Consider the following 26,823-nt stretch of genomic DNA (forward strand, 5'->3'; position numbering starts at 1 on the left):
AATACACTAAGTCCAAGAGTCTTAATCCAACACACTAATTATCAGGTTCCCCTTCAAACCATCGAACGTTTAAAACATCGAAGTTCAGATCATCGAGACCAGAACATAGAGTTTGAAAACGTTGAACATTTGAAGGGGAAGAAAAAGGTAAGTGTAGGTGGGAGAATGCTTGTGTTTTTGCAGGGTACCAAGGTGCTCTGCATACTGTGTGTCTATGTGCCATCTGTGTGATGGCACTACAGATAGGGTATGGAAAATCTCCCGTTTAGCGTTTCTGCATATAGCGCTAAATGGGAGATTTCCCTTTACTCCACTGTAGTGCAGTCTGGAGTTGGAATACTAAAATGGGGGGGGGGGGGGGGGGCAGCCTGGTAATTAGTGTTTAGGATTAAGACTCTTGGACTTCGTGTATTACTTTGTGTAATGTGTTGGATTGCCTTATCATGGATAAAAAGTTTTTTTTTTGTTACACTTGTAACCTTCGATGTTACAAAATTCGATGTTCAGGTCTCGATGATCAGAATTTTGATGTTTTGAAATTTCGATGGTTAGAAGTGGAACCAACTACCAGACTGGACAACCACTATACTAAGAAAGGGAGACTTGCTAAAGAAACACCACACCAAACTGAAAAGTGCGGGAAGACCCGTTACTAACTCTACAAACACACTAGAACAAACTAATCTAGCTGCCTAACTACTTACACTAAATTGATCCTAAATATGATTATGTAAGAAGGATAAGGAAAAAATATGGAGGAAAAAACTGCACATAAAAGAATATGATACTGTGGAGTCAGATCAAGCTGCTGACAAGAATGGTGGCAAACTTGATCTGGACGGTGGTTGAGGAGTGGAAATTGTGGGTAAGGGAGGCAGGGTCTGGCATGTTAACGTCTGAAGGATTTGGACAGAACTGGATCAGAGTCAGATCTGATAATCCGTAAGTTGAAGCCAGATAGAGAAGACATTGTTGTATCAACAATTACATCACTTTCTGTTTTTAATGTATTTAAGTGTGGCTTGGGAAAGTGTAAGTTTTTCTGATAAAGTCTTACCACACAAGACAAAAATGCTAAAATAAAATAGTTTGCAATTTCCTGCATTTTGTTTTGCTGGTTTTATTAATGCACTTTTCAACAACAATATAATCTTTCATTGAATTTGTATTTTTATTTGTGAAGCTTGTCAATGGACCAGGCACGTCTTTTCATGATTTTAGCTCCACAAAGTGGAATGCTTCTTTTACACCCTTGCCTAGCGAATTAACTTTGTTGCTTCAGCAACTTTCTCAATATAGTTCCTGCAACTGAAAGTTGCCCTTCAAATACTATTTCTGGAGATAAAGGGGGACATCCTACTTTCAACAACCAAATTAAAAAGCCATCTAGACTTATTGGACACCAAACAATAAAAAAATGCAAGTAATGTTTGCAATTGTGTCTCAGATGATATGTTCAACACTGGTGGCAGGGTGGAAAAAACAAAGCTTCTGAGTGATGATATAATTTCAGATGTTAATACTGAAGGGGAGCTGATTTCCTTAATCAACATTTTTGAGATGAAATTATTAAAGTCTTTACAATATGACTATTTAATTTCAGGAATATACTGAAGTACAAGTCCCTAGTGCTAGGATTCTGGAAGTTCCTCAGCGGGATTGGTAAAATTACAATTTACAGAGACCTAAACAGCACTGATACAAACAGGATGTGAACTGGTAACCATATTAATGAAACACAATGACAGATACAGACTCTCTGTGATGAATTATGACAGAGCCATTGAGCATTTTAATGTGTATTTGCTTTTTTTAAGAAGATAGTAGCAATGCTCAATGTACCAACAATTACATACTTTGCGGGTTTTTTTGTATATTTTAAGTGTGGCTTGGAAAGGTGCAAGTTTTTATGATGAAGTCTTACCTCTTGAGACAAAAGCTGTAAAATACAGTTTGCAAACTTTGTGCTGGTATCTTGTTGTTTTTGAAAACTGTACTAATAAAAGCAGCAAAAGTGTGCTTTACCTTTGAATTTAGATATTTAATTTCAAAGGATGCAAGGTGGCACTGGAGGACCTGTGATTAAATCCAGACGGTTGACAAGGATGGAAAAAAACACAAAGCTGCTTTGATGTTCTTGCCTGTGACTAAGGAGCCATTTCTGAGGGTACAAATGGATATTGTGGGACTTCTAACTGCCTGAAGTTCCACAGGTACGAAATAAATCTTGACAGTGGTGGACTATGTCAATAGGTACATAGAGACAAAAGCAGCGTCTCTGTCTTCCACTGAAGAAAATGTAAAACACTTTCCCAGACATTTTCAGCAGGCTAGGTTTTCCAAGGGGAAATACTGATGGACAGAGGTGCCAACTTTCAGTCTGACTTGCTGGCATGTATGCGGAAATGCTGTGTGGTAAAGCAACTGAAGACCACCCCTACCACTTGAAGAAAATGGTTTAGTGGAGAGATTAAAGCCTGCACTGAAGGCAGTGTTGAGGGCATTTGCAAAGCAGGGTAAGAAGGACTAGGACAAATATCTGCCCAACCTTCTTTTGGAATCGGTACTTTTCACCCTTTTGACTACTATATGGTCAGAGAGAGGGGGTACCCCTGGAATTAATTTGCAATGAGTGGGAGGGTGAGGGCGATTCCCACAAGGAGTCTTTTGTGAAGTATGTTGTTAAACCTGAAAACTAGGCTTAGGGATATCATGGGAATGGCTTAGAGCACCTATCACAAGCACAACAGCAGCAAAAGGTTTGGTATAAAAAGAACTGAGAGAGTCAGGGAGTACTCTATAGTGCAACAGGTGATGTTATTTATTCCTGTCAGAGACAAGCTGCAGATAGCCTGGGAAGACCCTTTCACCAGTGTAAAAAAGGTGAGTGATATCAATTACATGACAGAGTTGCCAAGCAGAAGGCCAAAACACAAACTATACCATGTTATCATGATAAAGCCTTATCAAGACAGATGTGTTCTGGTATTCAGTAAATGCAATGAGTTGCAGGAGTCAGAAGGGGGGGGGGGTTGGGAGGAAGACTTCCTTGGTGGTGCTTGATCTGGGCAGGCACCTCAGTGGATGGGGTGGCCCTCTCCCCACTCCTAACCACTAGCCAGGTTCAGTAAATCCAAGCAGTACTGTAGAATTTCGGAATCAGTTTAATGGTAGGCTAGAGAGTACCCATCTGGTGAAGCACCATTTAAATAAAGGACTACAAAATCAATCTCCCTAGAGAGTGCCTAAAAGAGTTAAACTCTGAAAGAGGAACTGAAGCTGGAGCTGGTGACAAAGAAAGATGTCAGCACCTGGCACTGTGTGGATTACTGGAAGAAGTCACATGCTTACCCAATGCCCTGTACAGATGAAGCATTATAGCATCTGCATGAGGCTAAGTATCTAACTACTAATGACTTATCTAAGGGTTATTAAGCAGGTACCTCTGACACCAGCAGTCAGGAGAGGTCAGCGTCTGTGGTAATGCCTTTTGGTATGAACCATGTCCCAAGCAACCTTCCAGAGGCTGGGAGATTGCATCCTAGGAGAAGCAGGAGATTATGCCATTGCTCCTCTGGATGATGCTGCCATCTATAGGCAGTCCTGGACAGAACATATGCAACATGTCAGGGAAATGTTTGGGAAGACTGCAGGGCTATTAAGGCTAACAAGTGTCATGTTGGGTATAGCAGAGGTACCTTAGGTGGCCCACAGAGTGAAAACAATTAAGTCAGAATCTGCCATGTTTGAGGCGATTTGAGCATGGCCCACCCCTATTACCAAGAAACAGGTACAAGTATTCCTAGGGTCAGCAGGGTAGTACTGGAAATTTCCTCCCTAAGACAGTACAACAGCAACTTTGTTAGAAAAAAAAAAACACAGATAAGGTTGCCTGGACACCAGCCATTTCAGAAGCTTAATGCTTTTCTTAGTGACCCCCCCCCCCCAAGCCTGTCACATTTACAGTCATTGTACAGGTAGATGCTTCCAATTATGGGGTAGGGACTGTAGTTATCTAGACTTGTCAGAGGAAGTCTGAGTTACAAAGTTCAACCCAGGGGGGAGAAGTATTATGCAACTGCAAATAAAAATGTCTGGGTTTAATTTGGGCTTTGCGTAAACTACATTCCTACTTCTATAACAGAATGTTCACTGTGGTTACAGACTATCTCTTTATAATGGCTACACAGAGTAACTGGACAGAATGTGTAACTTCTTACATGGAGTTCAATAAAATGACTATCCAATGCTGTGGCAGAGCAAATAGTAGTGCACACAGGTAACCTAGAAAAGGTATGAGATAATCTACTAAAGACTGCACCTGTTGTTTCAAACTTCGTTTTTTGAGGGTTACCTCCAGAAGACCTGCTTGAGGCTCTTAAGGGCGGAGAACTGTAAAACTAGGCTGAAGGAACCACAACTGTGATAATGCCAGGCTGAATGAAAGTGTATTTTTTTTTTCTTCATCTTATGTTTACCTACAGCATGTTGCTCTCACTGTAGAAATAGGACACACTGTCCAAATATCAAAGGGCAGAGAAATCAGCTGATCTGAAAGACCAGTTGAACAAGACGGCTATAACAACTCTGACACACAAAGTACAGTTGTGTACACTTACCATAAATTTAGATGTTCGAGTGTATTCACTGTTGCAGTCATTACATTTGGGTTATCTGCTTGCAGGTAGCCCTCAGTCGGCCTGATTAACAAAGTTTTGGGTCCTGCGTCGGTTGCTGTCTCTTCTTCCGTGACGTCAGGTAGTCAGGGGTATAAAACATGCAGCCGACGTCATTACATCAGTTTTTCTTGCCCCAGATGTCAGGTGCCACCCTAATGGGAGGCAATTAAATCTATAAATATCCAAAAGGTATACCTCAAACAAAAAAGCAAATACACCAAAAAGCTTTTAAGCATTGAAAAGGAGAGAAGAGGTATAGCCAAACCAAGTCAGGGGGCTGGAGGGAGGGTAACCAGGATTGCAACAGTGAATACACTTGAACATCTACATTTATGGTAAGTGCACACAACTGCACTAAGTTCTTAGTGTTTCACTGTTGCAGTCATTACATTTGGGTAGATTCCCAAAGTTAAGGATGGGAGGAGGAATTTAGATAGCATTAGGACCAGTTATAAGGCCCTGCAAGACTGCAGTGGCAAAGCCAGCTCTGGATTTAGAGAAAATTGTCAAATGGTAATGCTTGGTGAAAGTATGTACAGAACTCCAGGTAGCAGCTTCTAGGATGTCCCTGGTAGGTACACCTCTGAGAAAGGCTGCAGAGGTAGATGCAGCCCTGGTTGAGTGGGATCTGATCCCATGTGGGATAGGTTTTCCATGGTGCTGATAGCAGAAGTGAATACAATGGCCTATCCATTTGGAGATAGTTTACTTTGAAATAGCCTTCCCCTATGTCCCAGCTGCAAATGCCACCAGCAGTTGTTCAGATTTCCTTTGAGGTTTAGACCTGTCCAAGTAGAATCTAAGTTGTCTGTGCACATCTAAGGAGTGCAGTATCTGTTTCCCTTTGTTCTGTGGATTAGGAAAGAAGATAGGCAAATGAATGGACTGATTAAAGGCCACACTGTATACCACCTTTAGCAGGAAAGAGGGATTGGTCCTGAGGGACACCCTGTCCGCATGAAACATGATGAAAGGCTCCACTGCCATAAGGGCCTGTAATTCAGATACCCTTTCTTGCTGAAGTGATGGCTAAAAGGGAAGCTGTTTTCCAAGAAAGGAATTTTAAATCTGCGGTAGCAGCTGGCTTGAAAGGAGGAAGGGTGAGTTTCTCCAATACAAAGTTAAGGTCCCAAGCTGGAGTTGGAGCTCTCCTGGGTGGTCTTAAATTTGTGGCCCCTCTGAGGTACTGCTTGAGCAGAGGATGAGAGAAAAGGGGAGGTTCTGTGTTATAATGAGCTGAAATGGCTGAGGCGTGGATTTTAATGGAGGAAAAAGACAGGCCATTGTGAAGCATCTCAGTTAAGTATTGCAAAATCGGAGGTAAATTGAGTGCTGCTGTGTTCATCCTTTGAGAATGGTTCCAGGCACAGAATATTTTCCATTTTTCAGCATAAGATTTTCTAGTACTAGGCCTCCTTGCCTCTACGATGACATCCATCACAGGTTTGCTGAGGGATAATAAGGGTGAGTTTAAGTAATTAGCCAGGCTGCAAAGTTCAATGTTGGAAGCGGAGGGTGCAGAATCTGGTTCTCCTGCTGAGACAGCAGGGGGTCTGAGGCAGGTGCCATGGAGATAACTATGACACACTGTGCAGGAGGGGGGTACCAATGTTGACGCGGCCAGTCTGGAGCAATCAAAATCATCCTTGGTTTGTCCTGTTTGACTTTTAGTAGAACATTGGAGAGCAAAGGCAGCAGGGGAAGGCATACACTGATATGTTTTTCTAGCTGAAGGACAGAGCATCCACTTTCCAGGCTTGTTTGTGGGGAGTCCTTGTGCAAAACTTGTCCAATTGGTAGTTCTGGGGGGAGGCAAATAGGTCTATGTCTAGGCTAACCCATTAGATGGTCAACATGTTGAAAATCCTTGGTTCCAGTTTCCACTCGTGTGGGTCCATGAGGTTTCTGCTTAGTCTGTCTGCCAGTGTATTTAATTTTCTTGGCAGGAATTGAGCTTGTAGGTGCACTTAGCTCAAGGCTGTGTTCCACAATGCCATGGCTAGTCTGCAGAGGGGGTAGGAATGTATAGCACCCTGCTTGTTTATGTACCAAAAACCGTGGTGGTGTCCATCTTTACCATTAGTTGTCCTGGAAGACTGTAGTCCTTGATGGCTGTCAGAGCATTCTGTACAGCGAACATTTCTTTTTGATTGATATGTAGGTGCATTTGACTTGGGTTCCATTTGCTCTAAATGCAATTCCCTGCCAGGTGAGCCCCCCCCCCCCAAGCATAGTCTAATGCATCTGTTGTTAGGGTTTGGGCGGCAGGGGGTAGTGTGAATGGTAGTCCCTTGTTTTGGTGGCAGGCCTCTGCCTACCATTGGAACTCTAAGCGTAGGCAAGGTATGATAGGAATCATTGTTTCTAGGCTGTGAGAATGTTGACTCCATAGGCTTTTTAGATACCACTGTACTTTCCTAATATGCAGTCTTGCATATGGAATTAGAAGAATGCAGGAGGCCATGAACCCCAAGGCTTGCAGTATTTGTCTTGCAGATAGCAGGGTTTTTGTGGCCACTTGTTTGAAATAGGTTATCAAATGAATTTGCTTTTCTGGTGTGAGGTAAGTCATCTGGGAAGTTGTATTCAAGCTTGCTCCCAGGAATGTAATTTGTTGACAGGGTACCAGTTGTGATTTCTTTTCGTTTATGGTGTACCCCAGACAAGTTAGAACCCTTTTTACAAATGCCAGATGATTCAAAGGTATGCCCTGTCTTTCTACCTGAATTAGACAATCGTCCAGGTATGGCTATATTTGAATACTTCTTTGCTTGTAAAATGCAATAACTGGAGCCAAGCACTTTGTGAATACCCTGGGTGCAGTAGACAAGCCAAAGGGCAGTGCAGAGAACTGATAATGCGTGTAGCCTGCTTTGAAGCGTAGGTATCTTCTGCAAGATTCCCTGATTGGGATGTGGAGGTATGCTTCTTTTAAATCTAGTGTTGCCAACCAGGCGTCTTTGCCTAGCATAGGAAGTAATTGGTGAAGAGTCAGCATCTTGAATTTTGGAATCTCCAGAAAGGTGGTTAGAGTAGACAGGTCCAGGACTGGACGCCATGATTTGCCTTTTCTGGGTACCAGGAAAAGTCTGGAGGAGAAACATTGCCCCTTTTCCTCTTCTGGTACCAGTTGAATAGCCCTCATGCTTAATAGAGAAAGTATTTGTTTTTGAGCCTCTGCCCACTGATTTGGGGGCAGGTCCGCCCACCCATTTGGTGTTGGCAACATGTGGCAATGAAATCTGTATCCCTGGGACACTATATTTAAAACCCATTTGTCCTGGGTTATGAGTTCCCAGATCTTTGCATGAAGAGCAACCTTTCCCCCCAAAGGGGCGGTCAGAAGATAAGTCCTTGGAAATTTTAAAAGGAAGTCATTGAGACTGTTTACCATAGGGGGGGTGTCTTTTGTTATTCCCAGATTTGGAAGTGGGAGCCCCCCCACTGCTTAGTTCTGAGAGTCCCCTGGGACTGAAACCTGGGGTTTTTGCTGTGTCTGGGTTTGGCTTGAGAAGACCTGGAAGGGGCTGGAAAGGACCTATTCTTAGTAGGCCAGTGCCTACTAAATCTAGGAGGTTGCACTTGTAAAAAATCTTTAACAGTTTGCATAGATTTAGCTTTATCTTCTATCTTTTTAAGAACTTCTTCAGCCTAGTTGCCAAACTGGTGGTCCTGATTTAAAGGAGCATCCAACAATTTAGCTTTAACATGATCAGGCAAAGATTGCTCCTTAAGCCAAGCATGCCTTTAAAGCACAGACCCAGTAACAGCAGCCCTGCAAGAGGCCTCTAAAGAATCAAAACCACATTGCAAAGTAGGTTTTCCAACTTGTTCAGTAGAATGCATTAAGTCCTGTAAATCTTTATTTTCCACACAGCCAGGAATAAACAACATTTTCTGTTTAAGCAGTCCAATGACAAGTTGCTGATATTTTAACATATGAAACTGGCAGTTTAAAGCTCTGATTGACAAGGTAGCTGAAGTATAATCCTTTTTAACCATTCTATCCAGCGCCCTGGAGTCTCTATCAAAAGGGGTGGGGTTTTTAGCAGTAGAAGCCTTAATGCCCTTGGGCCCCTGAGAAATAGGCTCTGGATCTGCAATAGGATTTTTGAAAAGGAACTTGTGGGACTAAGGAACCCTGTAATATCTGTCAGGTTTACTAGGAGCAGGAGGCAGGGAATCAGGGGCCAAACTGGATTCCGAGAAAACAATCAACAATGTCGAGTACAGGAGGACTATGCTGAGGTAGGAGGAGGAAATCCTTAAGCCTCTTTTTTTGAATTAGAAAATTCCTGGCTTTCCCAGTGAAAATGCTCCCTTAAAGTATGTAAGGTATCCCTAAAAGAAAAATCCTCAGGAGGGGAAGCAGAGGGAATAGAATCCTCTGCATCAGAATCCTCATAAGTAGGTAAGGACAAATCCAGGTCATCAGAAGAGTCAGAAGAAACAGAATCCTGATCAGAAGATTAATAATCAAGCTCAGCCCTAGGTCAATTGTGGGGGGGTGGGGGGGGGTTAACTACCCCTGATTAGAGTTATTAGATCTTCAGCCATTTTTATCATTTGTTTTTTAGGCATAGGGCCTGAGCATGTGGCCTGGGCATCAGTTTTTTAGACATGGATCAAGATTTAGGCCTTAGTAATGAAGGAGGCGTCGATTTAATATGCAAGTCAGTAGGCCTGAATACACCCTTCAGAAGCCAGTGCCTGCACAGCGGCTCTGGACCCATCCAAGGTAGAAACATCCGCGGGCTGCATAGTTGAAGTATTTCGTGGCATACCAGACTCCGACTGGGTCTCAGTAGAGGCATGTGAAGAAGTAGTGGGCATCAGGGGCTGCGAAAGCGCCTCACTGAGTACTGGCGAGAGGCTTGGGAGAAGCATTGTCGGCAGTTTTGGACCTCGGCAGCCTCTCTCTGTCTTTATCTTTGCGTTTTTTCGGAATCCCGGTAGTTGGATTGCTAACCGACGACATTTCTGGATAATTAAACAGAGAACCAAAATATTTAGAGGCAAAAATATACCGATGACGGACAGTGCGCTGATTAAATAAAGCACAAAACGGACAGCAAGGTACGTTGTGGTCAGGGCTTAGGCAAGGAATACAGTACGAATGAAAATCTTTATGAGGTACTTGCTTTCCACAAGTAAAGCAATTATTAACTTTTACTGACATTAGTAAGGAGCAAGAAAACGTTTCCCCAATGGGGTACTTAGCTTTAAGTTGAAGACTTCGGTTCTGAAACTTGAAAACGAAAATTTCAGGAGTCGGCAAACCGGCACTTGCGAATTGCTTCTGCTTCAGGCACCGCACGGCAAGAAAGATTAATGTAATGGTGTCAGCTGTATGTTTTATACCCCTGATGACCTGACGTCATGGAAGAAGGGACAGCAACCGACGCAGGACCAAAGACTTTGTTAATCAGGCCGACTGAGGGCAACCTGCAAGCAGACTACCCAAATGTAATGACTGCAACAGTGAAACACGAAGAGCATCAACTGATGAACTTGACAACTAGATCCACATTCTCCTAGTGTAGTGAGTACAAAATATGCACCAGTACAGGGTGCAAACATGTTTGCATACAAACTCTTCAGGATGAAAAAAAAGATGAGCCTAGATGAATTCAGTCAAACTCACAAAGAATGATTCCAGGTGTTACATCTGTGGCTTAATTCCGTATATAGGAGCAACTATAACCACAAATGAAAAACTATAGTCTTCAGTACTCAGAAATGGGTAGCAAAACACCTTCTACTAGGCATAATGGAATCTCAGTATGCAGTACATTTGAAATACTGTGACACAACTTAAGTTGCTTGTTTAATTTACAACCAGGGTCACCAATTCACAATAAGAAAGAAGGGAAGGGTTCAGTACAAGACTAAGGTACCTGTAAGCTTGGGACTTTGTTAGTGATAATCTCAATAACATCCAAAGCACTTCATTTGGGTGGAACCTGTACTAATCTCTGGTTCTCGTGATTTTTTTTTATTTAAATATACTCTTAAAACTAAGGACATACATACAATTACCTGTCAGGATATCTTCATCTAGTCATTCTTGGCATTTTGTTATATGCTTATCACAAGTGATAAAACATAAATGATCTTGGTTTCTACTTATTATGTCAGTACAAGTATCACTAGCACAAATCTGTAGAAAATGCTACCCAATTGCTTTTAGGAATTAAGTATTGCCTTATTACCTGCTAAGCATGTAATTACCACTACAATATTTCAGTTTCTTTCATTCTAGTTTATTTAGCTAGTGTGTAAATTATAATATAATTCATCAGCAAGGAAGATAACACAATATTGTACAAAAGGGGATATGCAGTCTATCAACATATGCCGCTTGCAGTGACTGTGTAAATACTATTGCACTGTATAATTGAATACTTTCTCAACATACACAACACAGTTATTTTGTTCATCTGTGAAACAGTGACCTGCAATGATTTTGTGGAAAGTGCTAATAAGTAATAAAGAAATTACTCACCTGACAAACTTTATTTCTATTAGAGCCTGAGTTATACCTAAGGGAATGTCTCCTTTCCTGAGAAGCAGATTTCTCAGAATCTTGTGATTCAGACATTGCTCCAAAAAGCAGTCTTTTAGGGGACTGGATGCTTCTTTCACAAGTCAGTGACACTGTACCTGTAAAACAAGAAATAAATACTTATGAGACCTCTGAGATTTCCAAACACAATTATAATGCTACACATGGAAGAAAGAAAAGTTCAGTAAGACTCCTGGAAGCTGCTGACAATGGATATTCATTAAAGACCATTTTCAAGAAATTGCTGACTGCTTCTGGTTATTTTCTCCCATTACATAAATGAATATCTCTAAAGCATTTTAACATATTTTGTAAAGCTTTCAGATAATGATGCTAAAATAATTAAGTTCCACTACCAATCTTCAAAACAGTCAAGCCTGAATCATAAAAACTCAATAAGGAATGCTCACACTGCATCAGGGTGAAGATGCAGCAAAATGGAACATGGGTACTCAAGCATAATACAATGCAAGTAAATTAACAAAATAAGCATTTTTTGCAGGGACAAGCACTCTTATGCTCACACCCTTTCTTACTTTATTATTCTTATTCTGAGGTTACTGCACCTTAGGCAAAGGAATCATTGACCGGCACAGTAAAGCCCATTGTGCTACTTCTCTGGGAGGATGTGAGTGACTACTTACTATACAAAAGGACACCAGCTTAAGTATCTCATGTATATGCGACCACAGATGAAGTGAGATAACCAACTGAAACTTAAGCTGTTAAGCTTGGGAAAGTGTGATACAAACTCAGATGATTCACAAATACTGCTCGTAACAGTTACCTATAAAAACATATAACTAAAAAAAGTCCAAAAAGTACAGTTTTGTACCTACCATAAATGTAGATGTTCGAGGATCCACATTGCTGCAGTCCTAACCATTGGGTAGTCCGCTGTCCAGTCGGCCCGAATACCAAAGTATATGGCTGACGTCGGTCAAGGCGCATTAAAATGACGTCAGGACGTCAGGGTACTAATGCGCATGACCGACGTCATATCCTCAGTCTTTTCTTGCCCCAGATGTCAGAAGACCCTAAAAAGACAAGGCCAAAACCAAAAACACCAAACACTCCTGCACCAAAAATATGTACAATATATACAAAATCACAAGAGTATAACCTCACCCACACAACCACCCCTAAACACAGAGGGGAAGGAGGGAGGGTAAATTGGACTGCAGCAATGTGGATCCTCGAACATCTACATTTATGGTAGGTACAAAACTGTACTATGTTCTTCATTCCACATTGCTGCAGTCCTAACCATTGGGTAGAATCCCAAAGCAGAGGTAAGGGAGGCTGGCAAATCATAAGGAAGCAGGAGCTGTCAACATGCCTTGCAAAATAGCTGTGGCAAAACCAGCCCTAGATTTAGAGTAGAGAGGAAGGTGGTAATGCTTAAAGAAAGTATGCACCGAACTCCAAGTAGCTGCCTCCAAAATATCCTTAGTTGCCACTCCCCTTAGAAATGCTGTTGAAGTGGCAGTAGCCCTAGTGGAATGAGGCCTAATCCCAGCTGGAATCTCCTTGCCATGATGGGAATAACAAAATGCAATGCAAAACCCAATCCACTTAGAAATAGTTTGTTTTGACACAGGCTTGCCCTGAGAACTCAAAGCAAAAGAAATAAACAACTGCTGAGACTGCCTAAAATCCTTAGTCCTGCTTAAATAATAACGCAATTGCCTGTGTACATCTAAAGTGTGCAAAATCTTTTCCCCCTTATTTTGGGGATCTGCATAGAAAGTAGGCAAATGAATAGTTTGGTTTAAAGCCACACTAGAAACCACCTTAGGCATAAAAGAAGGATTAGTACGTAATGATACCCTATCCTTATGGAAAATCAAAAAAGGCTCTACCGCCATAAGGGCCTGCAATTCAGAAACCCTTCTTGCAGAAGTAATGGCCAACAAAAAAGCAGTCTTCCATGACAAGTATTTCAAGTCAGCAGTAGCCGCAGGCTCAAAAGGTTGTAGAGTAAGTTTCTCCAACACAAAATTGAGATCCCAAGCAGGAGTAGGAGCTCTACGTGGGGGTCTTATATTCTTTGACCCTCTAAGAAATTGCTTGAACAAAGGATGCGAAAACAATGGTGGGTCACAATCATAGTGAGCTGAAATTGCTGCAGCATGAATATTAATGGAAGAGAAAGACAAACCTTTGTCCAATAACTCAGCAAGATATTGAAGAGCCACACTCAAATTAGGCTCAGAAATCTCCAAATTCTTTGCTGCACTCCAAAATAAAAATCTCTTCCATTTTTCTGCGTACACTTTCCTTGTACTAGGTCTTATGGCTTCCATAATCACATTCAAAACTTGTTGAGGAAGTTGAGACCTGCTGTGTTTCAAAACAGAATATGCCAGGCTGTTAGATGAAGAGAGTGAAGCTTGACATTGAGTAGATGACCGTCCCTCTGAGACAATAGGTGTGGAATCAAAGGTAAAGGCCATGGAGGCTTCCTTACCAGACTCCTCAGTAATGGGTACCAGTGTTGCCGAGGCCAATCTGGAGCTATTAAAATCATCCTTGGCTTGTCTTGTCTGACCTTTAGGAGTACCTTTGGGAGAAGAGGCAGAGGTGGAAAGGCATACACATGAAGATTTTTCCAACTGAAAGAAAGAGCATCCACTTTCCAAGCTGTGTGATGAAACCTTTTCGTGCAAAACTTTGGCAGCTGGTGGTTTAGTGGAGAAGCGAACAGATCTATGTCTGGAGTTCCCCATGACACTGTCAATTTCGGAAATACATGAAGATCCAGTTTCCACTCGTGGGGATCCATGATTTGCCTGCTTAACACATCTGCTAAGGAGTTCTGTGCTCGGCAGAAACCTTGCCTGAAGAGTTAGTTGCAAGCTGAGCGCAGTCTCCCATAAAATCATTGCTTGCCTGCATAGAGGGTAAGAATGTGTTCCCCCTTGTTTGTTGATGTACCACATGACAGTTGTGTTGTCTGTTAGAATCAACACCTGCCCTGGAAGAAGTAACTCCTTGAAAGCCATTAATGCAAACTGGACTGCTAACATCTCCTTCATGTTGATATGTAGATGCTGTAGTCTGGCAGGCCACTTGTCTTGTATCCACTTTCCATTCAGATGAGCTCCCCAGCTATGTCTGAGGCATCTGTCGTTAGAATCTGACTCGCCTCTGGCCGGGTCACAGAGAGTCCCTTGTTTAGGTGACATTCCTGAGCCCACCACAAAAATTCCTTTTGAATGCAAGGTATTATTTGAATGACAGTGTCCAAATCCTGGCAGTGCTGTGTCCATACATTTTTGAGATACCATTGCAGCTTCCTCATATGCAGTTTGGCATTGGGAAGCACCAGAATACAAGATGCCATGAACCCTAAGGCTTGAAGGACTGTCCTTGCAGTCAGCCCGGACTGAAGAGATAGTTGATGGAAGTAAATGGAAAGATTATTTTGTTTGTCCGGGGTTAAAAAGGCCATCTGGACTGCTGTATTCAGTCTCACACCCAGAAAGCACATGTCTTGAGAGGGTACTAGACTGGACTTTATTTCGTTCACAGAATACCCTAGGCATCTTAGCACTGCTATCACATATTCCAAATGCTGTAAAAGGTCTTCCTTTTCTTGAGCCAGAATCAGGCAGTCGTCCAAGTAAGGATAGATTTGAATTCCTTTTAACCTGAAGTAAGCTATCACTGGAGCCAGAACCTTTGTGAATACTCTGGGCGCAGTAGATAAGCCAAAGGGCAATGCAGAGAACTGATAATGGGAATTTCCAGCTCGCAAACGCAGATACTTCCTGCAACTTAGTCTGATAGGCACATGAAGGTAAGCCTCCTTGAGATCTAAAGTTACCATCCAGTGATCATTGCCCAGCAGAGGTAAAAGCTGTTGTAACGTCAACATTTTGAACTTGGGAATGTCCAGATAAGTGTTGAGGATAGATAAATCCAAAATTGGTCTCCACGTGTCCCCCTTCTTTGGTACTAGGAACAGGCGAGAATAAAATCCTAGGCCCCTTTCTGGCACAGGGACTGGCTGAATGGCCCCTATTTGGAGTAACAGAGAAATTTGCTTGTGAGCCTCTTTTCTTTGCAGAGGAGGAATGTCTGGCATGCCTTTGAAAGGAGGCAAGGTATGGAAATAAAACCTGTAACCGTGGTGAATGATATCCAAAACCCATCTGTCTTGGGTAATTAAATCCCAATTTTCTTTGAAAAGAGCCAGCCTTCCTCCCAAAGGTGCTGCCAGACGAGAATGTACTGGCAGCTGAAAAGGCAGGTCATTGGGTCTGTTTACGAAAGGACTGACCCCTGCCCTCACCAGAAGTCTGAGCAGGTGAACTCCTGTTCTAGGCCTAAAAGAACCTTGAGCTCTGCCCCTACCACGTCTAGACCTACCCCTAGACTGGGAATCATAAGCAGGATATGTCCATCCCTTAGTAGGCCAATTTCTACTAAACTTGGAGGCTGCACCTGCAAAAATCTTTAACAGTTTGCATAGACTTAGCCTTGTCCTCCATTTTCTTTAAAACTGCTTCCACAGGCGAACCAAACAACACGTCAGACTGTAAAGGAGCATCCAAAATCCTTGTCTTAACATGCTCAGCTAAATTCTGATCCCTCAACCAGGCGTGCCTACGAAGAACAGAACCAGTGGCAGCCACCCTCGAGGAGGCCTGCACAGCATCAAAACCACATTGCAATGAATGCTTACCCACCTGTTCAGACACATGAACTAAATCCTGCAACTCTTTACACTCAATACTTTCCGCCAGAGCATCCACCTTAGACTTCAATTGTGAAAGGAGATAATTTTGATATTTTAACATGTGAAACTGGCAATTCAACGCCCTCATGGCTAAAGTGGAAGAAGTATACACCTTCTTTCCCCATCTATTCAAAGCCCCTGCCTCTTTATCAGGAGGAACAGGATTTTTAACAACAGAAGCCTTAACACCTTTAGGCCCCTGAGAGACAGTTTCTGGGTCTGCCCTAGGACTCTTAAAAAGATACTTATGAGCTTCAGGCACCCTATAGTACCTATCCGGTTTAACTGGGGCAGGAGGCAAAGAATCAGGGTTCAGGGAAGCCTCTGCAAAAACATCTTCCACCACATTCAGAACAGGAGGTATAGCTAAAGGCCTATGCTGGGGTAAAAACAAGAATTCCCTAAGCCTCTTCCTGGAATCAGAGAAATCCTGACCTTCCCATTTAAAATGCTCCCTCATGGAATGCAGAGTCTCTGAAAATGAAAAATCCTCAGGAGGAGAAGCTGAAGGAGTAGAATCATCCACATCAGAATCAGAATAAGGAGGAAACTCCTGCAAGTCTTCAGCCAAGACTCAGAAGCCTCGAACACTGCTCAAAACTCTCAAACTCAGGCTCCACCCTAGGCCTCTTATCAGGAGGGGGCATAGAACCTCGAATCATAGTAATCAAATCCTCTGCCATTTTAAGCATATGTTTCTTAGGCAAAGATCCTGAAGAGCTAGGAGAAACCCCACTGAAGTTAAACCTGGCCTGCCTCTCAAAGAAGCCTTGGAAACAGAAGGGAGGCTCTAACCACCTTAGGAAGAGAGGGAAGAACAGCCACCTGAGAAGCCCCTTCAGCCTGGCCTACCTCCTGAGAGGACACATCCTGTAACAGTAAAGTCTCTCCCTGAGACTCCAAAGAAACTCCTGGCAAAACCTCCGGCTCCACTGAGCCTTCTAAAGAACCGACGTCCGGGACTGCCGGTTCTTCCACTCTAGGCTTTGCTGCTTTGTCCTTGCGCTTTTGACGAAGCGGGCGCCGGAGCAACCGACGGCATTTTATAATTACAACGCTTCCCACAAACTAACCTGGCACAGTCTAACCTTCTCTTAATAGTGCGTTTGTTAAATCTAGCACAAGAGCGGCATCCAACAACGTCGTGCTCAGGCCCTAAACAAGGTATACACAAGGTATGGTAATCCCTATGAGGTATCTGTTTCCCACAAGAAATACAGTTATTCACTTTTTCTGACATCCGGTTAAATACTGAGGCAAGAAAAACCAAAATATTCCCAACGGGTACTTAGCCAACTTTGATTCGGTCTGAAACTCCGACTTCAGAAAATTTCAGAACGCCAACCTGCACTCGCAAAACTGCTTCTGCATCGGACCATGCGGCAAAAAAGACTGAGGATATGACGTCGGTCATGCGCATTAGTACCCTGACGTCCTGACGTCAGTTTAATGCGCCTTGACCGACGTCAGCCATATACTTTGGTATTCGGGCCGACTGGACAGCGGACTACCCAATGGTTAGGACTGCAGCAATGTGGAATGAAGAACATCATACACGGTGAAGCAGTAGGAAACACTTTCAGTCAGCCAAACTCTTCAGTCCAAGCTGTTTTTATTCTTCCAACATACAAAGACACAGATTGAGCACTTTCATCCCCTAAACTGGGTAATTCATCAGAATCTAACTGCACTCCATAGTACAGCCTTTAAATACCGATAAAAATGAGTGATGTCATCATCCTTCACAATCCTTTAAAGATACAACTACCTTAATGTTCAAATGAAATAATGCAGTACAAACACCTTTTAACTCAAGAACATTTTAACAAACATCATTTAAAAAAGCACTTTTCAAATTCCAAGACATTCATCAAATGTAAACTTAAAAATTGTTTAAGATAAAAAAAAAAAAAAAATCAATCACATTTTATCCATTAACTTGCTTTAAAAAAAAAAATAAATAAATAAAAATAAAAAAAAAATATATATATATGTATATATATATATATATATATATATATATATATATATATATATATATATATATGAAAGTGCTCAATCTGTGTCACTATGGAGAGCAGTTAGATTCTGATGAAGTCCCCAGTTTAGGGGATGAAAGCGCTCAATCTGTGTTTTTGTATGTTGGAACAATAAAAACAGCTTGGATTGAAGGGTTTGGCTGACTGAAAATGTGTTTCCTACTGCTTTACAGTGTATGTTCTGGACTTTAGTTATAGTTTACACTGTGGTTACTTTTGCTTTTTACCTATAAAAACATATTTAACATGGGCTCCTTAGCTTCAAAGGCAGAGGAGCAAATGCATCATGAATTTTAAAGAAAAATAAGCCAAAATTTAACTTTGGATTTATTCCATGCAATTTAAAAAAAGAAGTTATGTTCTTCCCATAATGTTTCATCCGTGTTGTTGTCTTTCATCTGCCTTCAACCCATGGGTTCAGATCCAAAATTGGATCCGACTCGGCCGCATTACATAGCTTGGATCCAAGAACTGACCTCTTCCTACTCCACTCAATTCCCTACTCCACCACCACTATCTTAGATCGAGTTTGCTGAAACAGCCAGAGAAGAAGAAGAAGAAGAAGAAGAAATATGTATACCAGAAAAAATAACATACCATCTTCAGGAGCTCAAAGGTGAACAGGAAATGGTCTGAGCTCCATCTTGCTGGTCCTCAAAAACAAGGAAAGGGGGGGGGGTTGAAGACGCATGACAGACAACACAGATGGAACGTTATGGTAAGGACATAATTTCTTTATATGATGTTGCTTTCATCTGATCTTCAACACACGGGACTGAGTCCCTAACTACTTAGACCCTGGGTAGCCTTAAGGAAGGATGTTCCGGAGCACGGCAGAGCCAAAGGATGCTCAGCTTCTGGAAATTATGTCCAATTTGTAGTGGTTAATAAAGTTATGAGGATTAACCCACGTAGCTGCAGTACAGATGTCATCTATGAAAACTTTGGACAAGAAGGCAGAGGAGGTAGAAATGGATCTGGTGGAATGGGCTTTCACTCTGTCTGGTAAGGGAAAATGTTTTAGATTATAAATCAAGTGAACACACTTGGAAATCCAATTACAAACTGTCACCTTTGAAACCGGTTTTCCTACTCTGGACTTTGACAAGGAGACAAATGATCTGACTTGCACAAGGATTTGGTTCTATCCAGATAAAATGTCAACTGTCTATGTACATCCAGAGAATGCAGTTGGTATTCCCATTTGTTTTTATAGCTGGGGAAAAAAATGGTAGGTTGATCTCTTGATTAATGTTGCCCTCCGAAGCAACTTTTTGGACAGATGAGGGATTAGTCTAGACAGTAACTCTGTCCTTATGAAAAGTAAGGCACGGGGGCTTGATGCATAATATGCTTGAAGTTCTGAAACTCTATTTGCTGAGGTAATAGCTATGAGAAAAGTGGTTTTCCAGGATAGCAACTGAAGATCCACTTTGGCAACTGGCTCAAAGGGGGTAGATGTTAAGGCCTGAAGAACTAGGGTGAGATCCCAACGGGGAATGACTTCTTTAACAGGCGAACAGAGAAGGAAAGTACTCTTGAGAAATATTTTGCAAAGTTTTGAAGAAGCCAAAGAAGAGGCATTGAAACCAACATGGCAATTAGAAATGGCTGCTAATTGCACTTTAATGGTAAGGTTAGAAAGAAAATCCAAGATAAAGGGAATAGGAGCAGAAAAAGGGTCAACTTTGTGTTGTTGCGCCCAGATAGGAAATCTTTTCCAATTACTAGCATAAATTTTCCTAGTGGAAGCTTTGTGGGCTGCTAAAATGATTTTCTTCACAGAGGACGACAGCCCAGGAACTCTAGCCATCATTGGAAGAGGATTAGCCAAGCTGTCAACCAGAGATTGACAATGTCCGGGTGACGGCGACTGGACGAGTGTGAAAGATCATCCTGAGATGGATGAAGAATCCAGGGAGGACACAACAGATAAGACCAGAGCATGGGAAACCAGATTTGTTGAGGCCAGAATGGGGCAATGAGGAAGATCTTGCACGTCAACCTCCTGGCTTTCTGAAGGAATTTTGGAATAAGGGGCAAGGGAGGGAATGCATACAGAAGACTGGTGGGCCAAGTTTGAACTAAAGTGTCTCTTGGGGATTTCCCCTGGTGGAGGAATTAGGGCGAAAAACTTGCTGTACTTAGTGTTTATATACCAGAATACCGACATACTGTCGGTCTGAATAGCAACAGTCCCGGTTGGAAGAGAGTCCTTAAGTGCTTGCAATGTCAGAAGCACTACTCTCATCTCCAGGACATTTATATGCAAATTGGTCTACAGGACTGACCACGTGCCTTGGACAGACTGTTCCAGGTAATACCCCCTCCCCCAACTGGGAAGTGTCCATGGTCACCATGGCTGGAGGTGTAGGAGGTAAGAAAAGATGACCCGCCAGAAAATTTTGAGGGTGAAGACACCTCAGAGAAAGTTTGTATACCCTTGACAACTGAACTGGATGAGAGAGAGGAAGGTCCAAGAGAGACCATTGCACTGCCAGGGTCCACTGAAGTACTGTCATATGAAGAAGGGCTGTGGGAATAATAGTAATGGTTGCAGCCACAGACCCCAGAGCTCAAAGTACCAGGTTTGCCGTGGGGCATGGAATGTGTAGAATTTGTCTGATATAAAGCTGCAATGACAGCATTCATTGTGTGGGAAGAAAGACTTTAAACTGGAAAGTGTTGAGACGTGCTCCTATAAAGTCTAGGACTTACACTGACTGGAGATGTGACTTTTTCAAGTTGAAAGAAATTCCCCAAGTACTGAGCTAGTTGTAAGATGTAATCCCTGGCTAGCAAGACTCTATGTCTGGTGGAAGCAGCTATGAACCAGTCGTCCGGGTATGGGAATACTTGGAAACCCTGCAGTCTGAGATGGGCTGCCATTACTGCCATAACTTTGGTGAACACCCTGGGGACTGTGGTGAGACCAAAGGGAAATACTTGCAACTGGAAGTGACTGGCTCCCAACCAGAAGTGGAGAAATCCTCTGGAGCTCCTGTCCATCTTTATATGGTAGTACGCATCCTGGAGGTCTATGAAGCACATCCAGTCGTTATCCTGCAACATGGGGAGAACGGACTGAATAGTGACCATCTGAAACTTTGTTTTGGTAAATGATTTGTTCAGATCTGTGAGGTCCAGTATAGGTCTCAAGTGCCCCCCTGTCTTTTCTGGCACCAAAAAGAATCTTGAGTAGATGTCTGATTCGGACTGGTGTGAGGGGACTGGCTGGATGAATTTTTTTCTTAGCAGACCGGAAATTCCCATGACTGCTGCCTCCCTCAGATTGGGTGGAACATCCGGGAGGATTTTTCTGGGTCTGGGGTTGGACAGAAATGGAATGTTGTACCCTCTGAATATGATGGTCAACACTCAACAATCTGTGGTGATGGCTTCCCAGGCTGTTGGGTGAAGCGAGAGACGGCCCCCGACTTCTGCCAGAGTGGAGCAGTCGGGTAACCCCTCAGGGATGTGAAAAAGGCTTCTCCAAGAAAGGTTCTCGGGAACCCTGGTTTCTGGGACCCCCTCTGCCCCTAGGACGGCGTCCATTGTTTCCCCCTCTGCCTCTGGAAGAACCTCTCCCTCAGAATGAAAGGAAGAGCTCTGGGACTTCCGGAACCACAACTTCTTACCACCACGGTGATTCCAGGAAAAGGATCTTTCTGGGGTAGCAAAGCAGATCCCTATGGCAGAAAGCTTCTTCCCATCTTTCTCGTTCTGGGAGAGTGTGTCGCTGAAGGATGGACCGAACAAGGCTGATCCATCGAAAGGGGCGTTGGTGAATAACGCCTTGAAGGGTTCCAGAAAATCACAAAGCTGCATCAGGCAGGTGTCTAACTGCAATGCTGTAACCAGCTGCCCCAGCGGTTCCTTCCACAGTATGTGAAAGTAGCATAGAGGTGTTGGATATGGCAGTGAGGGTGGCCAGCTTAGAGGAGACAGATCTCTTTTCCTCTTCAGGCATGGATCCTAAGGGAGGCTGAGTAATCTTTTATTAGATCTCCCTGAAGACTGGTGATATAGGCCAAATAGTTCAGCCCACTCAGGGCAAAGGTTGCTAAAGAATAAACATGCTTTACAAATCTGTCCAAAGCCCTGGACTCCCAGTTATGGGGATGGACAGTGGAACTTTACTGAGCGAGTTCCTTTTTAGTGGCCGTTGCAACCTCCATGGCATTGACAGGGATACCCTTACACCAATGGGGCCTGTCTGGGGGAGCACTAAGGACCTTGTCAGAACGACGGGGTATTTGACTCTACTGTGTCCGGTTCCTTCCATGCCCTTGTGGGAGATCAGGTCTATCAAGGAATCCACGAGAGGGAGACACCCAGGAAGTAGAAGGTCTTCTTCCAAAGGCCTCGAGGAACACTGATTCTTCTGGATTAGGGTTTTGGGTAGACCACCCACCTTTCTGCCTGAGGATTTCCATGATGTCTCCAAAGGTGATATCGTTAGGTGGGGATATGGGGGACCCTTCTCCTTCAACATCAGTGTCACTGGTAAGGGACTCTGGAGTTGAGTCCAAGTGCCTCCTCTTGCACTTGTACTTTTCATGGGTCTACTCAGCGGGAAGATCTGGGGAGTCAACAGAAGACTGTTTGGGTTCCAGCTGTGGAGCAAGCCTCAAGGCCTGAGGAACAGGCAGTTCCTGAGAGGACAGGAGGGATGCCTGCTGCACAGATACAGAGGGAATAGACAAGGTATCAGAAGCTGGGAGTGTCGAGGCTCTCACTGGAGTGGAGAGAATTCTCTGCACCACCTCAAACTCCAAAGGAGAGCAAGCACCCGAGGACAACTCCACTGGAGCCAAAGCCATAGATGTCGAAAATCCATGGGGCCCAACCACCCCCGGCACCGAGGAGGTAGTCGGAGCCAAACTGTCAAACACTGAGGCACCGATGGGTAGGGATGGATCCAAAAACCTCTAACTTGACGTCCACCCCTTAGACTCGCGCCCCAAAGTCACGGCTCTGAGAGTCTATCAGCGCTGAAATGGTTGGAGCAGAAGCACTCAGAGCTACCATCGGCATCGAGGTAAGAATGCCCATTGGTGCTGAGGTCTCAACACTCAGGAGCTTCGGACCAGAGGGTTCCGAAGCTGAGAGTCAGATTGGAAGAGGAGTCAAAGGTAAAGGTTGGGTGCTCATGGCTCCGGAGGTAGACGGAGCAGGCAGAACTCCCATCTGCATCTGTGCACACAGAAAACGCATCAAATTCCTGTCCATCTATGCATCAGAGAAGGAGAGAGAGGACCTGGCGGATGAAGCAATGCACCCTGTTCTAGAGTGGTGCCTGGGGGAGGTGATGACTGGGGAAGTGCAGGCAGGAGCAGATTCAGGCAAGAACCTTGGAGTGGTTGGGTGGGGAGAGAAGAGCTTTCTCTTGGGGAAGGGAGAACGAGAAGCCCTGGAGTCAGTAGGCCTATTACGGGGAGTGTCTTCCTTGGGGCTTGTCTCTGAATCTTTGGATTTGGCTGGACACTCCTGGTCAGATCTGGAGGGAGTTTGAGCTCCTGAAGAAGAGGCCTATGTAAAGGAAAAGGAGTGAAGCAGGCCCTTGAGAATAAGCTTGTTCCTACTGTCCATCAGCACTCGCTGGTTGAAGCCATGCAGATAGAAAGTACAGTTGTGTACAATTACCATAAATGTAAATGTTCGAGTGTAGTCACTGTTGCAGTCATCACATCTGGGTTATCTGCTTGCAGCAGCCCACAGTCGGCTAATGGGAAGTAATAATATCTATAATATACAAGATTATACCTCCAACAAAAAAGCAAATACATCAAAACGCTTTTTAAGCATAGTAAAGGAGAGTAGAGTTATAGCCAAAAGAAGTAAAGGGGCTGGAGGGAGGGTAACTGGGACTGCAACAGTGAATACACTCCAACAACTACATTTATGGTAAGTGCACACGACTGTACTATGTTCTTCGTGTTTCACTGTTGCAGTCATCACATTTGGGTAGATTCCCAAAGCTAAGGATGGAGGAGGAATTTAGATAGCATTAGGACCAGCTATAAGGCCCTGCAAAACTGCAGTGGCAAAGCCAGCTCTGGATTTAGAGAAAATTGGCAAATGGTAATGCTTGGTGAAAGTATGTACAGAACTCCAGATAGCAGCCTCTAGGATGTCCCTGGTAGGGATGACTCTGAGAAAGGCTGTAGAGGTAGATGCAGCCCTGGTTGAGTGTGGTCTGATCCCCTGTAGGACAGGTTTTCCATGGTGCTTATAGCAGAAATGAATGAATGAATGGCCTATCCATTTAGAAATAGTTTTCTTTGAAATAGCCTTCCCCTCTGTCCCTGCAGCAAATGCCACCAGCAGTTCAGATTTCCTTTAAGGTTTAGTCATGTCCAAGTAGAATCTAAGTTGTTTGTGCACATCTAAGGAGTGCAGTATCTGTTCCCCTTTGTTCTGTGGATTAGGAAAGAAGGTTGGCAAATGAATGGACTGATTAAGGGCCAAGCTGGATACCACCTTGGGCATGAAAGAGGGATTGGTCCTGAGGGACACCCTGTCTGCATGAAATATGATGAAAGGCTCCACGGCCATAAGAGCCTGTAATTCAGATAACCTTCTTATTGAAGTGATTGCTAAAAGGAAAGCTGTTTTCCAAGAAATGAATTTTAAATCTGCAGTAGCAGCTTGCTCGAAAGGAGGAAGAGTGAGTTTCTCCAATACAAAGTTAAGATCCCAGGCCAGAGTTAGAGCTCTCCTGGGTGGTATTAAATTTCTGGCCCCTCTGAGGAACTGCTTGAGCAATGGATGAGAGAAAAGTGGAGGTTCTGTGTTATAATGAGCTGAAATGGCTGAGCTGGGAATTTTGATGGAGGAGAAAGAGAGGCCCTTGTGAAGCATCTCAGTTAAGTATTGTAAAATCTGAGGTAAATTGGGCACTGCTGTGCTCATCCCTTGAGAATGGTTCCAGGCACAGAATCTTTTCCATTTTTCAGTATAAGATTTTCTAGTACTCGGCCTCCTTGCCTCTAAAATGATATCCATCACTGCTTTACTGAGGGATGGTAAAAGAGAGATTAGGTAATTAGCCAGGCTGCTAGGTTCAGGGTTTAAAGCTAAGGGTGCAGGATTTGGTTCTCCTGCTGCGACAACAGGGTAGAAATCTGAGGCAGGTGCAATGGGACCAACAGTGACAGTGTGCAAGAGAGGGTACCAGTGATGGTGTGGCCAGTCTGGTGCAATCAAAATCGTCCTTGGTTTGTCTAGTTTGATCTTTAGTAGTACTTTGGAGAGCAAAGGCAGAGAAGGAAAGGCATAAACTGATAGGTTTTTCCAGCTGAAGGACAGCGCATCCACTTTCCAAGTTTGTTTGTGGGGAGTCCATGTGCAAACTTTGTACAATTGATAGTTCTAGGGGGAGGCAAACAGGTCTATATCTGGACTCCCCCATTTGCTTGTCAACATGTTGAAAATCCTTGGTTCCAGTTTTCACTCATGTGGGTCCATGAGGTTTCTGCTTAGTCAGTCTGCTAGTGTATTTAGTTTTCCTGGCAGGAATTGAGCTTGTAGATGCGGTTGGTAGCTCAAGGCTGTATTCCACAATGCCATGGCTAGTCTGCAGAGGGGGTAAGAATGTGCACCCCCAAGCTTGTTTATGTACAATATAACAGTGGTGTCCGTCTTTACCATTAATTGTCCTGGAAGAATGTGGTCCTTGAAGGCTGTCAGAGCATTCTGTACAGCTAACATTTCTTTTTGATTGATATGCAGGTGCATTTGACATGGGTTCCATTTGCGCTGAATGCACTTCCCTGCCAGGTGAGCCCCCCCCCCCATGCATAGTCTGATGTGTCTGTTAGGGTTTGGGCGGCAGGAGGTAGTGAGAATGGTAGTCCCTTGTTTTGGTGGCAGGCCTCTGCCCACCAAAGGAATTCTAGGCATACGCAAGATACGATAGGAATCATTGCTTCTAGATCCTGAGAATATTGACACCATAGGCTTTTTAGATACCAATGTCGTTTCCTCATATGCAGTCTTGCATATGGAATTACAAGAATGCAGGAGGCCATGAACCCAAGGCTTGAAGAATTTGCCTTGCAGATAACAGGTTTCTGTGGCCACTTGTTTGAAATAAGTTGTCGAATGAATTTGTTTCTCTGGCGTGAGGAAAGCCATCTGGGAAGTTGTATTCAAGCTTGCTCCCAGGAATAGAATTTGTTGACAGGGTACCAGGTGTGATTTATTTTCGTTTATAGTGTACTCCAGACAAGTTAGCACCCTCTGTACAAAGGCCAGATGATTCAGAAGTATGTCCTGGTTTTCTGCCTGAATTAGACGATCGTCCAGGTATGGGTATATTTGAATATTTCTTTGCCATGACTGGAGCTAGGCACTTTGTGAATACCCTGGGCACAGTAGATAAGCTAAAGGGAAGTGCAGAGAAAGTACAGTTGTGTACACTTACCATAAATGTAGATGCGGAGTGTATTCACGGTTGCAGTCATTACATTTGGGTAATCCTGCTGGCAGGTTGCCCTCAGTCGGCCTGAATTCCAAAGTCTTGGGTCCTGCGTCGGTTGCTGTCGCCCCTTCCCCCGGACGTCAGGGGTATATATATATATATATATATATATATATATATATATATATATATATATATATATATATATATATATAAAATACATGCACCAATATAAACGTTCTCTTCATCTACAAGTAAATACACCACATAGGTTGAAATCAGAGAAGGAAAGATAAGTTCCAGCAGAAATAAGGGGGATAACCTGGACTGCAACAGTGAATACACTCGAACATCTACATTTATGGTAAGTG

General features: G+C 43.4%; 1 protein-coding gene across 1 annotated transcript in view; it reads right to left on the reverse strand.

Moving 5' to 3' along the window:
- Positions 1-26,823, reverse strand: part of TICRR (TOPBP1 interacting checkpoint and replication regulator) — a 3,405,639-nt gene that overhangs the window by 488,447 nt on the left and 2,890,369 nt on the right. Inside the window, exon 21 of the mRNA XM_044078205.1 lies at positions 11,185-11,342. Coding sequence (XP_043934140.1) covers positions 11,185-11,342 — 158 coding nt within the window. The remainder of the gene's footprint in view (positions 1-11,184; positions 11,343-26,823) is intronic.

Source organism: Protopterus annectens, chromosome 7.part0 (assembly GCF_019279795.1).
Source record: "Protopterus annectens isolate FY-2018-M chromosome 7.part0, PAN1.0, whole genome shotgun sequence".
Lineage (NCBI taxonomy): Eukaryota > Metazoa > Chordata > Ceratodontiformes > Protopteridae > Protopterus > Protopterus annectens.